The 15,503-nt window shown below is 37.0% G+C and overlaps 1 protein-coding gene across 3 annotated transcripts in view; it reads left to right on the plus strand.

Moving 5' to 3' along the window:
* The first annotated feature begins 578 nt into the window (after positions 1-578).
* Positions 579-15,503, plus strand: part of LOC116298274 (ras/Rap GTPase-activating protein SynGAP) — a 34,182-nt gene continuing 19,257 nt past the window's right edge. The window contains exons 1-8 of one of the 3 annotated variants that reach the window (XM_031706663.2): positions 579-723; positions 818-915; positions 1,025-1,103; positions 2,982-3,058; positions 3,692-3,792; positions 6,853-6,931; positions 13,653-13,807; positions 14,369-14,476. In XM_031706663.2, the coding sequence (XP_031562523.2) occupies positions 684-723; positions 818-915; positions 1,025-1,103; positions 2,982-3,058; positions 3,692-3,792; positions 6,853-6,931; positions 13,653-13,807; positions 14,369-14,476 (737 nt within the window). In that variant the 5' untranslated portion in view covers positions 579-683. Of the gene's footprint in view, positions 724-817; positions 916-1,024; positions 1,104-2,981; positions 3,059-3,691; positions 3,793-4,768; positions 5,017-6,852; positions 6,932-11,302; positions 11,699-13,652; positions 13,808-14,368; positions 14,477-15,503 lie in introns of those variants that run through there. The other 2 variants (XM_031706664.2, XM_031706665.2) reach the window with 2 other exon arrangements.

The following is a 15,503-nucleotide window of genomic DNA, read 5'->3' on the forward strand; positions in this document are numbered from 1 at the left end:
GAAGAAAGAAAGAAAGGAGGAAAAAAAGAAGAGGTAAGAAAATGAAGCGGAAGTTTAGTGCAAAAACTGGTATGTCCAGGTCGTATGTGAACCAGCGGGACTACTGACTCGGATAACCACTGACTGGAAAAATGAACACCGTCCCTGGATCAAGGCTTCAACTTTTTAAATCTTATATGTTTATTTTAAGAAACTAACCGCGCCTCTCTCTCTCAGATCGTCTGAGTGAAAATTGAACGAATTCAAGCATGACATAGCGTGTCGAATGACTACAAGTAAAAAACTTAGCCACACAGCAAGAGATGTATTTTTATCATTATGAGTTTGACAATTCTTTTTTGTTACCACGTTCGACTGTGTGTATCGGAATGTTTGCTAAGTTTACAATCACACTAGAAACCAAGAAAAATACTTGTGTGGTTTGATTCAAAGGTGTCAAAACATCAATTTCTCATAACCAAAGATCGACAAAGCTGCCAGGTCGTATTGTCAATCGAAACAATAGAAAACAATATGATTGGCTCTTTAGACAACAGACTTGATGAATAATCAGAATGTAGTGTTGATTGAAAGAGAAACAAGATTGAAATATTATACTAGAGTACTTATCTGCTTTAGACTATTTATCCCTAAAACACGATGCATTGAAACAACTTAACCCTGTCTAAACGAGCTAGTTGTCAATGTTTTCAGTAAGATCCAAGGGTTGGATTTACATGCGAGGTTAGGCAAATATCAGACTATGTTGACAGATGATCTGTTTTCTGAAAGTACTTTCATTTTGAAGTTTATCAGAAGGTTTTTGTTTTGATTGAAGGTGAAGACAAAGCAGACAAAGGAAGAAAAACATGGATCCTTCGATTCTGTGTTGTCTTCGAAGAGGAACGCATCTTCAAAATATTTCTCGATGAGCAGGTAAGACGAAGTTTTTAAAGAATGTTTATAAAATTAGTCTTCAGTTTGACGAACTGTAATGTTGTGACTCACACGAGACTGTCCTAAATGCTTGTTATTCAACCGTCAGGAATACCTCAATGATCCAGCCTTCCAAGAAAATAATAACGATATAAAACCCAAGCAAGCCTGGAAATCCAGAATGGGAGGTAAGAAATTACGTAAAACTCCATATCAAAAACTGTTCTTGAAAATACACAGAGCGTTGTTGAAGTATTTACTACAGTAAAACTGATTTTAATATAAAAACTAAACTAGCTAATAATAAACTTGGTAATTATTAACTTGTTCAAGCTTTTTTAGACCGTCAAGATTGGGAAGTTTTTTTGATTTTTAAAAAGGATTTTTGTAGTTCAAGTAATTCGTTCGTTGTTTTCAAATTTGAACTGGAAAATTTGTAACACCTGACCTCTAAATGCAATCACAAACCTGAATTTTTCTTCAAAACGAAAGTCAAATCAAAACAGGGAACACCGTAAAATAAAACAAAACCAGATACCATACAACTACAACATTTTTACTAATGGATAGGAGTATCGGAATTTGAATTTGAAGGAAAAAGAATAAAACGTGGTCTGATAGAATAAAGTGAATAAGCTATGTTCACTTGAGTGACTCGTTTCAAGACGTATATTTAATGCAATCGTAATTACTGTCGCAACTGAATTCCAAGAACACAAAAAGCCAATATTGTCTGGAGATTTATCGTTTATCATTGTCTTAAACAGAAGTAGGTTGCTTCTATAGTAAGCTGTTAATTTGGTACAAAAGATGTTTGTTATTAAGGATTAAGGATTACGACTGGATAATAATTGCCCAAACCAAGGCCTAAATAACTGGCTTAAGCCTCAAAAGAACGCCGAGTCTCGCTTGACTGACGGGTTCTTTATTGTAACCACAGCATTTCCTGGTCATTTCCTGGTATTGTATCATTCTGGAAAAGAAAGTGAGGTTGGCGGACTGTCGGGGAAAAAATCCATTCATTCATTCATAGTTCTCTCCAGTAGAGTTCCTGTGGATTTAGCGGGGAAAGAGCCTGGATCTAAGGGCGTTTCAAAGACAGCACTATCAAACATGCAAAACTGACAATTTAACCCTCCACCATAACCAAAACGAGTTTCAAATATTTTTTTCAGCTAATTCTCGCAGAAAAATTTAATATTCGACCGCACTAGGTTCGCGTGATGACGTCATCATCTCGTAATTCTGGGCAACAAGAACGATAGAGATATCAAAAACATAGTAAATACCGCCGTTCTCATTTATTTTATAAGGGCTTTCAAATCACGAAGATATCCTTTAGGGTCGATAGGCACTTTCAGAAGTTATTCGATGTATATCTATCAATAAATAAATAAATGAACTTTATTTAAAGAGGGTGACGTATTAACCCAGTGAATTATCTGTAAAGCCCCGTTTACACTAGCGATTTTTGCGGCGATTTTTGTTACAATTTTCGGAAATTGATTGTTCCCGCTAGTAATAATAAGATAATAATTTATCTTTATTCTTCACTTGACTCTGAAGATGACTTCCGCTTAGGTTGTCGAAACGTCGGTCACATCAAACAGTCCTACTCAGAACTAAATCCACCCGGATGATCATAATACTTTGATTAACAATAAGATAATAATGGCGAGAAACAATCCATCAAATGCATGTCTTTGGGTTTAGGGAAAGAAAAACAAAGAAGTTATGATTCAGTTCACAATTTCGAAAATATGGAGGAATTAAAAAAAGGCTCCTTCAACACTTCCCGCTCGCCTACGAAGGTTCGTGCTTTAAACCAGGCATAACTAGTCAGAAAAAATTATGGAGTCAACTCGGCTTCAATGATTACTACCCAGAGTTCCTTTCGGTCCAATTGCGTAGGCTTGAATTGGTCGACGACAACATTTTTTGAATTGACTGTATGAATATGGGCGAATGAATTAGGCAGTCCCAAGGGGTTTGAGATGGAAAATCCAATCCATTAGCCATACGCTCCTAACTAATAATAAATTAATTATTACATATTTTTTCCTTAGAGTCCGAGTCACCAGAACTAGTCAGGCGTGGTAGGAGCCAGAGTCTTATCACTCCATCGGTTCATCAGAAATTAGCCGTTAGTATATTTTGGAATTTCCTTAGCTACAACTTTGAGATTTTTGCTATTCCTTTTTTCACTGGTAAATGAAGGCTACCAACTTCCCAGCTAGCAGAGTCTCTCTTCTCTTTCTCTCCCTTCTTTCAGGCGGGGAGGAAGGAGACTCTGCCGATGTAGAGCGTTTCCTTTGATACACCGCCGTCCACGATGGTGGAAGAATAAAACCAGTTTTAAAACCGGTTTTTAACCGATTACATGTAGTGCGCATGAGCAAATGCAACACACCGTGGCGCCAAACATCGTTTGACGAGAGTGGCTGTCAAAATCATGGCAGCGTTGCTAAGTTACGCCACGCATGCGCGACAAAAATAACGTCCTACATCGGCGGAGTCTATTTTTCTCTCACAACCAAAACAAAAGGAAAATAGGCTCTGCTAGCAGGGAAGCTAACAACGAACCTTCATATGAAAGCATTATGGTTGCGGCAAGCCACGCATACGGCAACGAGGCTTTCACAGTCATAAAAACTGCTTTAAAGCTACCCGCCGTAATTAGTTGCCTGTGTACGATTGATTGATAAGATAATTACACTAATTACAAAATTAAATATGAATTTAGAAATCTAATGATAGCATTGTGTTTATTTTCCAGGAGTTTCCTAGACGATTAGCTAATGGGATCAGATCGCACACTAGGTCTAACAGCGTTTCTGTCCAGACTATTGATACTGCGGAGTTTATCATGAAATATCAGTGAGTAACGTCATGTAAATCTAATGTAATTAGAATTATTTGTCGGCCTTAAAGGCGGATACATGTGTAGTTTTTTGTTTTTTTTCTTTTATATGTAAATGTTTTCATTTTCTTTTTCTTTTTGTTCGTTAGTTATTTTCCATTACGAGCATCCCGCCACTGATTGCATAGTTAGGTGAAGTTATAACTATGAACTCATTATCATCATCATCATCATCATCATCATCATCATCACCACCATCATCATCATCATCATCATCATCACCATCATCATCATCATCCTCATCCTCATCATCATCATCATCATTCTCATTCTCATTATCAATATTATTATTATTGTAATTATTATTATTATTATTTATTTATTTATTTATTTTAATTTCCAATTTAGCTATATTTGTGTATTAATTAATGCTGTGATACGGCGTTGCTAGCCACACCCTTAACCGACTTTAGATCCGCCCTTGCTTTAATTGCCTTTCATCCAAGTAATTATATCCAAATGAAAATACGGGAAACATTTCAAATCAAAGATGCGTGATGCTTACATATAGAAATTCTCAGTTTAGCTTTAGGATCGGTTAACAGAAGGTTAAACTGTAACTGGACAAAATATCTCAAGTCAATCTATAGTTATCTAGCGTGTGAAATATGCACGATGTCAGAGTGATTTGAAATTCCATAACGAAAGTCACAGGGAACCCATAAAACCAAATATTTTTTCTATTGGTTTTCGTCGATTCCAATAATAAGTCATTATTCTGACTGACAAACTAAAACTTTTTCGCTTTGTTCTGTAAACGAGCCTTAATAAATCACTAATAGCTCACTTAAGGAATGTTATTAAAAATGGTAATTAGGAGAATAGGTGTATATGTGTGATTAATAGTCGTTTGTGATTGGTCCCTTGGGAGTCAATTGTGCTGAAGAAACTTTGACAACAAAGCAATGGTTTGTCGCTGTGATATACTTTTTAATCCTAAATATCCTTGAGGTTTTATTGTTCGCTTTTGTTTTGCCTTACTTCACAATTCTGTATCGTTATGAGATATGAAAGAGTGACTTAGCTACAAGGAACAATATATAAAGTTCTTGACGTACAGATAACTCTTATTCAGCACAACTGCAAAGCAATCAAAGTGAAGGAGTTTGCCAAACGATCGACTCTAGTGTCTTTACTATGTCACGTAGTCCTAAACGCAGTGTTTACATCGACTCAGAACGGTAAGTTAAGCTGTTAATGGCGAGTGAAACTGTTTTTGTAATACTAATAAAATAAGTTACATATAAGCCATATAATTGAACACTTCTCAACACATAACTATGTACGAGTCATCAGAGCAGAACTCTAGTGTTTCACGCCGATTTCGCGCGCGTACTACATTTTTGTTTTGCTTTTATTTAGATTGAAAGTTTATATAAATATCATATACAATGAGAATCATTGCAAATCTACACACCTATAGGTTTTGTACAAATCGTAGCTGATCTTGTTTTTGTTTTATTTTCGAACTTTCTCGACCAATTCATGACTTAGTTGGACAACCAATACGACACAGTTGCCTCAATACTTTCTACGGAACCGCAGTTGGACGGCTCAACAAGCATCTGAAAGACAACTTCTAGTAGTACAAGAGTCTCCTTACGACTATGAAGAAATCTAGAGTGTTTATATATGATGTATAGAAAACGGCTTTTGTACAGTTCTACAGAGTACACAGCACTTGTGCTTGCTATTCAAGTCAAGAATGCTGTCGCATGTTGCAACTGCATTTTTCGACAGAATGAAATAAATATATCCTTAAAAGATTATCGATAGAAGGTCAACATAAGTAGAATCCAAATAATTTAACTAATGATTGTGAAATTGGCGAGTGGTAAGTGTATTCGAAGTATGTGTTTTTAATACCATTCCTTTTCGGCATCGTGCTTTGAGATCTAAGTACACAGTTCAGCAAACAAACCAAGTACGCCATGTATTCAATGTTTATTTTATTTGATTGTTAGTTCCACTTGAGAGGAATGTTTTTGCATATTGCTAGCTTATGTCCAATCGATTCGTAAAAAACCCTTTTCATTTACTATTTTGAAAATAGGGTATATTTGGCATTACGAAACTTTGAATAGAGAGAGAGTTTTAGATTTACGTTCAAGGCAAACGTGAAACGTTAGTTGACCAGTAAAAAATTCTTTTAAATTACTGAAAAAGAATCGCAAAAAAGTCCAAGTAGTAGAAAAACAAAAGAGTATTTGCGCTTGGTGAGAAGGTTTGTAAAAGGTAAAGTAAAATACAGGAAAACTATGAAAACGTGGTCACGTTTGCCGTTTGCGGGAGAAAAAAAAGTCAATCTAAAACTCTCGATTAAGTTCTCGTCGTCTTGAAGCTTTTCGTCGCTTTCTACGAACATGAATACCAAAAGGCTATGCTCAGTTTTTTTCATTATACCAAGCAAACAAAGTCAGTTGCATAATTTACGTTGCGTTGCGTACTCTTGTACGATATTCAGGAGGCTCGTACAATAATCAGTATAAGGGATAAATGTCTCGGAATCAAAAACGCCTATGGAAGTGTCCAGATGTAGTTAGACATTTGCCTCTTTTTACCCCGGTCCCAGATGGGTTTTTCCGTCTTTTGTAGACCTTGGAGGAGTTTTCTCATAGTCTGCGGTTAAAGAAAAAGAAAGAAAAAAAGAAAGAAAGGGACAAGAAGGAAGGAAGGAAGGAAGGAAGGAAGGAAGGAAGGAAGGAAGGAAGGAAGGAAGGAAGGAAGGAAGGAAGGAAGGAAGGAAGGAAGGGAGGGAGGGAGGGAGGGAGGGAGGAAGAATGAATGAAAGAAAGAAAGAAAAATAGAAAGAAAGAAAGAAAGGGACAAATTGGCAGAATGGCTTCTATTTCATCTCCTAAAACAGTCCCAAAATGCACTGCAGTTCCAACTCGATCCAGTTTTTTTCTCATCTTCGGAATGGCTAATTTTGTCCTCAAAATTAAGCTGCTCTGGAAATTGATTGAAGACGTGGTTTATTTGTTTAATTTTAGTTGTTAATTCTTGTTTTCGCACAGGGCCTTGAACCCTGATCACCTCCACATCTCGCGTTCCCAAGAAACACTGGATCAGTCCCGCCGAAGATCATCTACAGTGGTAAGTGCACTCAGACTGCTTTCAATATACACCTATTTCGATAAACGTTGTCATCGCCAAAGGCGATAGGCAGTAAGCGATAGGCGAAAAGCGATAGGAGATAGGACATTCAAGACCCAAGAATAGCTGGAATCACTTGTGTTTCTGCTTCTATTCGCCCCATGTAAGGGAATCGTCCCATGTAAGGGAATCCGGTCTTATGGTGGATTCCGGATTCCAAGCGCTGGATTCCGGATTCCGAGACTCTGGATTACGGAGTCTTATTCTCGTCAAGAACATGGACTTTAGTGTTGAGACCAGACGGATTTAATATTCTTTGTATTCAACGAAACCATTTCCATATGAATAACCTATCGCCTATTGCCTTTGGCGATGACAACGTTTATTGAAATAGGTGTATATTCAGGCTTTTAATACCCTGGGTTTTAGAAACTCTCTCACCCCCTACGTCCGAGAAGCACTCGAGCGAGAGAGCCTCTAGAAGCCTGAGCCTTTAAGGGATGGTCCACACGTATACGTTTTCATACGAAAATGTATCAAAAATATTTTCTTGAGAATGCTTGAAAAACATAAGGGTCTAAGTTGTCTAGGTTGTTGAACTCGTGCAAGCATTCGTTCAGTACTTAATTAATCATTATTTTTCGGAAATCTTAACCGCGAAACAAGACTAGCTGTAAATAAGTCAGAATTCAAAGAGCACGTAAGCCATCTCGTCCCCAGATAACACTATTGAGCATGCGTATTAGGTTTGCTGTTAGTTTTCACATGAATGGTATTACTTCTATCGAGCACGACTTGTAAATACACTATTTTCACAGGAGTACCTTACCGTAATCTTACGAGTTAAAACCGTCATTGAGGGGTTTAGAGCGTGCGTACAGAAACCCAGAGAAAAACTCTGGGGTTTAGAATAGAACAGTGGGAACTTATGGACAAATTGAATCACCGTAAGAAGCTTTGTTAAACTGACGTTTCGGACGTTAGTCCTTCGTCGGAGTAAGAGCTCTTACGGTGATTCAATTTATCCATAAGTTCCTATCATTCCTACTGTTTTATTCAGAAACACCGACGCAGTCAACACTAGTTCTCTGCTTATCATCCACTCATAAATAATAGACTTTACTTCGATATTCTTTAGTGGTGATATTCGCCATGATATCAAGTTAAACAAACACAAAGCCACAGGGTTCCCACCCAAAGCCACACATACTTTAATCTGATAAATATATTTTCATCCTAACAGTACGTTTTAACGAAAAGAAGATATAACTAGCTAAAAACTAGTGTGAGCTGCGTCGGTGTTTCTAATGAAACAATGATGATGAAAAGGTAAATTATACACCGTGAAAAGATGAAAAAACTTACTGACGTTTCGGACGCTAGTCCTTCGTCGGAGTAAAAGAGAAAGAGGTGGTAGAAAGGAGTGTATATATGAGTGTATATATAGTACGTTTTAACGGTTTTTTAGCAGTGATAAAGATCATGCATCACAGGCAAAACAAGCCTATATCGCTTCGAAAGCGATGATGTTTCGGCCCGTTATCTATTTATTGTGTGGCATTGCTGAATAAAGAATTTTGGTCTTGCTGTGGTAATGACTGGGTCTCCTGTATTTTGGAAATGGCAGACAAGAGCGATCTCGCGGTACGCTTTCACGTTGCAAAGTCTTACGCAAATTTCGATGGAAACATTTGTTATAAAATTCTCTTGGACGAAATACATTTTGGAGATTTTAGTGGTTCTTGCTTTGAAACATCGTAGTGTTTTGGGGGAAAACAGGGCAACGTACGTACATATATCGTCTCGCCGAACGAATGAGAGATCCGACAATAGATATGAACAATGATTGAGTATATCGCAGAGAGCAGAGTACTTGGTGCAAAATATTTTGGCACATGAGCATTACTGTACGCGCTATGTTGAATGTAGGATACTTTTTAAACCTTCATTCTGCTCTTTGACATTTATGGTAAATGTATTTAGCTCTTATATCGTAGCTTGAAGAAAATGCGAAAGTCTCAATTCGAACGAAAAGATACTAGGCTTGTCTTTGACCAGTGCGCCGTCACCAATCAACTCAAAATTTACATCTTTTGGTGCTTCAAAAATATTACCGAATCCAAGAAATTATACTTTAAATCAGAGTATTAATAAATGAAAACTGATGATTTTATAGAAATCTATCTTTAAAGTTGTAAAGTACGCACTGTTTGTTTATAGGACCTAATTTAAATAATAGCTGATAGCAAAATCATGTCCTCAGATGCGCACGAAGCTACAACATATCGGAAGCTTGCTTCACAAAATATATATGCATCAACTGTTAGTTACATAGATAAACTCACCAGTTTTCTCAGCTTATGCTCACAGGTAGCTGAGACTGTTGCCGCACAATCACAAAAGCTTTTGGATAACTTTTCAATGACTTACCTAGTTGGCGACTTGGACCTAGATACTGACTTAGGAATAAAATACGCATTGTCGTAGGGTTAATCAATATTATATTTTTTTCCCAAAAAATGGCGTCATGCGAAAGGGCATAACTTTAGTCTACACAACTACCTCAGAGAAGACTCACGCAACTCTCCCAAATACTCCGCATGGTGAAATGTTTTACATTTTCCCATTGCTTATGATGGAAACGGCATATGATTGGATTAGGTCCAAAACTCTGACAGCTAAATGACACGCACGGAGACTATTATGGTCCGGCAAACCGAATGCAGTGACTGTTTCGGCCTGAGGGCCGAAACAAAAAGGGATAATATTACCAGACGAGACCTCAAATGTCACCTAATGTCCCAAGGGGTTCTCGTTATGACGTAATAACTTCGTCATAGCAAATATTTTAGGCTGGTTACTTCCGCCACAGATATTTTTAGCTAAAATTTCTGGCTTCAATGGAATCTGGCTTGCGTAGGGAAGTTGCTTCTAACCACTGTGGTCAAGGGTCGGTCCTCAGACTCGCAATCATATGTGAACCAAGTTGCTTTTTGGTTCTCTCCTGTGCTTCGAGGGTTTTATCTGGTTCTTCACTCGGTTTTCCTTCCTCCTCATAAAAATATTTAAATTCTAATTTCGTTTTCAGGGAACTTGTCAATAGACCGATCCCGGCTCTGCTTGAGCACCAGCCAAAATATGGGTAGTTTTTCTAATGGAATACAGAATGTCCAACCAACAAACTCTAATTCATAAGACTCGTTTTCTTTTTCTTTTTTGCTTCTTGGGCTTCCTGTCTCCACTCCTCCTCCTTTCTCGTTCCTAGTTCTTCTCTGACATAAAACTTAACACAGGGATCCCAAAAGAGAATATATGGGGGTAGTCAAGTCTGTAAAATGAAAGTCCCTTGCCTCGATGTTTGAAATTTTAGACAATTTCCGATGTCATTGTTATGGCATGGCAAGACCTGTGGTAGGCATCCCTATTAACCCGTACATTAGAGACTTTCGGGAATAATAGTACACGCTGTGTCAACTAAAGTCTTGTATCCTAAATAACAGTTCAAGACGGGGCCCGTTGAGTGGGTCCAATCTTATGATAGATCACACAGCGAAAATGATGTTAAGGTCAGTGACCTGTATATATCTTTTGGAGTCTAGTTAGCGTTGTCAGTGCTCACCGATAGAAAAGTTAACAATTTCCTTTCGTTCCTTCGTTAGTCGGAATGTCGTCAGTGTCAGTTATCCCCGGGCAATTATACGTGTACGGTCCGCGATATGACCTGTATCTTTTGGATTGAGTCTAGTTAGCGTTGTCAGTGTTAACCGTGGATAGAAAAGTTTGCGATTTCCTATCGTTCCTTCGTTGGTCGGAATATTATCTCGATTATAAGTACGGTCGCTTACTTTGCTGGTCGGTCTTTACTAGTAGTGTAGTAGTATCTTTGGTGGTCGACTTATAACAGGCTCGCTATCATTTGAATGGTTGCTTTTGAAAGGTGCACGGTCTACTAGATTGTCCAAGGTGGTCGATGAGAGGTGGTCGGACGACGGCTCACCTAATAACAATAATGATATTAAATAATGACGAAATGTAATGATAGCCATAGTATTATTATACGTAATTTTTATCTACATGCTAATCAGTATTAATAATAATATTAATATGAATAAAATGACAACACAATATAAGCTTAAGGATGGAGAAATCATTCCTGACAAGTACTCTTATAAATTCACAGCCAAACTGTAGTAAAATATTCACATTATGAGAGCACCACAGGTATGGCAGTTATAAATAGCCCGTCTGTTGACGCCTTAGTTTAAGATCGCTTATTTCAGTCGCATATCAGGTTATCAAAGTACTTTGACGTAGTTGGATTCCGTTACAAGGAAATATCCGATTGCCATCAGGGCACGTCCACTAAAATCCCATGACAAACAGTGATTTGAATCCGTCAAGCACACACAAAGTTAACATGCCTTGCTCTGCATACTTTGGAAGGTGATTCATTGTTTAAGGTCCATTAATCCAGTACAAAAGAGCTGACAATTTAATGATCGCTTTGGTACGCCTCGACTATTGACAACAACTTGGTTGAATTATCTCGCACCGGGGTCGTAATCACAAAGGAATCATTTCTGCAGAGCGAGCGAGCAGTTTCGTCATTAGACAGTACAGAAGAGATTTTGAAATTAATTTTTCTCAAGAAGAACTTAAATTTCAATAGAAAAGATGAATTTTTCGAGAGTAAGCTCGCGATTTTTTCCTTCTCGTCGGAGAGGTCTTCGTCGAAGATCGAGTATGTACGAACTCTCAAGAACAACGGTAAGTTCCGACTTGGTAATATTTCTGAATATCAATCAAAACTTGTCCGAAATAGAATCAACGAAAACTCTTTTTTCTTCTCTTATTTGTGAAGCAGAAATAGTATGCTTATTGTTAGAGGTTCTTGACTCTTGGCTGCTTATAGAGTTTAAATAATATTGTTTTGGTGAATTGGGTCAAATTTATTTTAAATGCTCACTGTATTCAGACTCTGCGAAAAAGCCTTTGACCCTCTTGAGCGAGTACTAAGAAACTCAACACATATCTGAATTTTTCCACGTACTCATCAACATTTTACAAAACTCGTACGATGTTTGTACAAGTCAAAAAGTTTTCTTGACACTTTTGACTTTGGGATTAAATTTGAGTTGGAGTTCATACGGGGGGTAATTCGAGATAATGATATCTGACAATGCACACGATACAAGACAATAGCATTGCGAGCATCAGAAAACCCCATGTTGTGTTTCAAATACTTTTAATTATTGAGGTTTCTAATGCAGTTTTCCGCTTTCCTATGTCTATGAAAATTAAAATGTTTTGGTGCTGTAGACTAAGCTTTCAAGTCTGTATTTTCTCGTTGTGACACACGTAAACGCAAAGGTCTTTAAAAAGTTCAAAGTCAATTGTACTTTGTCCTCCTCTTAGTTTGAGTAGTTAAAAAAGATGCAAGATACAAGTTTATTTGCTCATGATTTCAAAATTTTGATACAAAATTATCGAAAGAGACATATAACGATCATTACAATTAGTAAAAAGAGAGGGAAAATAAGTTTACAAATAAACTATAAAGGGGAAATAAATTATTATCGTAAAAATGGCTGTTATGCATTCACATTGAAATAAATTATTTCAGAATATTTTCAATCGAATTCTGATTCCGAAGGAGAAAATAGAAGGCTTCGACATAAAACAGGCACTAGCAATACAATCAGAGTCTTTAGTAATGGGTTTAACAAAACGTGACATCTACGTGACACGTGCGTGACGATGTGTTACTCGTGTGACGAATAGAATTTTTACTTTCCTCAGCGTCATGAGTCAGTATTTTTTAACCAAAAACCCAAGGCGTCTGGGGCTGTGGTAGGAAGAAACGTGAATATGTTCGTAAATGAAACGTTAAATAGAGTAATATCGATGTTGGTGACCGACGGGATGACGTCACGAAATCATTTCCTGTATGTGAAAATAAGATAGTGTGAAATTTCAGAGCAATAGAGCAAAAAGGATGAGATGTTGGGAACTTGTTCTGATTTGTGAAGTACTCGGTTTCCCATCGTGCTTTGTGCTAGAGATTCGTGCTCGTGCACATTGACTATTAGAGATTTTCGGTTTTTTAAGGAGGCTCGAAACGGTTTTTCTTGAGCGCGCGCGCGCTCTTGGTCCGATGACGTAGAACTTGCAAAAGGAAAATTTTCGTAGTCATAAATTTTAATGTTCAAACTGAAAAAACTCAAAAATTCTGCGGTGAAATTTCTTCAAATTTTGCATAGGGCTTTAATTTATGTTTTCAAAAACTTAAGGAAAATTTTAAAAAATTCTGTAAGAGGGAACTATTCCAAACAAATTTTATTGATTTTTACGAATTCCCTTTTACAGAATTGTTTTTTTTTTTTTTTTTTTTTTTTTTTTTTTGTCAAAAAGAAGATTACGATACAAAGTTTAAATATTCCGGTTTTTAAAAAAATTCACCATTCGGATTTTGAGTTATGATTTTAAATAAACATTTTTGATGGCATACCAAGGGTTCTGAGGTTGTCATGGCAACGTCTTACGTCAATTTTTCATGTTCATTGTGATCTTTGGTTTATAGTCTTTGGCTTTCCTGGTTTACTTGCTGTCATATTATAGTCATATTAATTTTTTTTAGTTCATAATGTGAAGGCACAAAACCCTTTCCAGCCTCCTTAAGTCGTATCATTTTGTTAACGTTGTTGTTGATGTTGTTTCACAGCAATCTATGGATTTGTCAATCTCGGGTCGAGTGAGCGTGCGTCCAATCCACCCCAGCATCCTCCACAAACAGTTCTGCTTTCAAGTCATGTCTCCACATGAGATCAAGTACTTTTCTTGTCGAAGCGCAGATGAGCTTAACAAATGGATAAATAGGTTAGTTACAAATTTATATAGTATAAATGTAGTGTCTCAATCTAGCTTTCACTTCTATTCCATCCTCGCTTTTCTTCTTTCCTACACTCTCTCCTTCCCTCTTTCAACCATTTTTCATTTCTTCCATTCCTTTTTTCCTTCGTTTCGTCTTTAGCTTGAATGTTTTGTTTCCCCTATTTCAGACCACGTTTCATTTCTTTGAGAATAGGATTCTTTGATTCATTTGCATCCAAAAATAAGAAATGATACTCAATAGAATAACACGTGGTCTGAAATGGGCAAAACATTACGCCCGAGCTCAAGAGGTCTCTAGACCTCCTCGGCTCGGGCGTAAAATGGTTTCCCATTTAAAACCACGTGTCATTCCCTTGAAAATAAGGTTCTTCGTTTGAGTTGTATCCATATCCACGTGTCTTCTCATGGGCAACCGAGCGCAACTGCTAAAAAAGAAATGATACTCTAGAGAATGACACGTAATCTAAAAAGGGAGAATATTACGCCCGAGCCGAGGAGGTCTATTCGCTTACCCTGTCCGCGTATTCGTGTCTAACATACGTTTAGCATCAAGAAGTCCATTCAGCCAACTCGTGACCAGCAGCATAGAATCGATGTTGGAATGAGTGTCTGGGTCGTGGAAGCAAAAGGCTTGTCTACTAAATCAAAGAAGAGGTAAAATCACTAAGAATAAAAAGATTCATTTGTACAGGTTTAGTGTCAAATTAAAGTGCTTATAAGCCTTTGCACAATATTTTCAGAATTGATTCTTTAGATAGTGAATAGTTGATTGTGAAAATATTTCGTCATTTGAATGTCGGGTCTTTGAGATACGAAGGTTTATATTTCCAATATGTTAATGACTATGACGTAACATAAGGGATCATTTAATATACAACACTGCACTCGTTCTGGATTACAGTATTTTAAAAGCATCGCCCTTTTACTCGTGACTCACGTAAAGGTTCTTACAAATTTGTTTTCAAAAAATGTCCAGCGTTCAATATTAAAAGTTGCCACAAAATAACTCAAATCCCTTATGTGAATCCCTATGTGAAACTCAAATCCCTATGTGAAACTCAAATCCCTTAATGACGAAACATTTTCACAATCAACTATGTATTCATTATTTAAAGAATCAATTCTGAAAATATTGTGTAAAGGCTTATAAGCACTTTAAGAGGCTGTCCGTGTAAGAACGGATAAGGCAAAATTTGACCCATCCCCGATTTTCCTGATTTTCTTAGTAAAAGTCCACTATTATATGCAATGAACAATTATCACATTTATTTGGATCAATTCGGATTTTTAGGTACTTTACGAGACGGTTTTCGATGACACCTCAAAACTTGCAAATTCACCGTCGGGAAAGCTGCGATTAAGCTGTACATATCGGGCGCCGCCAAAATTTTTTTACTAACTTAAATCAACTGAAAACTTTTACACATGAATTTTATAACTTTTGGTTATAATTAAAAGTTTTAACGATTAAATTTGATAAAATTTTCACTGAGATATGATTATTTAAATATATATACTAAAATTCCTAAACGCGTTAGGCGCTAAAATACCTGCAGTTGAAGGCGATTTTCTCGAAAGTGGGACCTAACCTAGAGTTTAGTCTATCATAGCTCAAATGCACTAACACCAGTCTACAAACTTATGAAATAAAATTTGTGGGTACTCTTGTTTACGCTCCGTA

The sequence above is a fragment of the Actinia tenebrosa genome, unplaced genomic scaffold (assembly GCF_029948245.1).
Source record: "Actinia tenebrosa isolate PJP-AT-01 unplaced genomic scaffold, QUT_ActTen_1.0 PGA_scaffold9__36_contigs__length_13948895, whole genome shotgun sequence".
NCBI lineage: Eukaryota > Metazoa > Cnidaria > Anthozoa > Actiniaria > Actiniidae > Actinia > Actinia tenebrosa.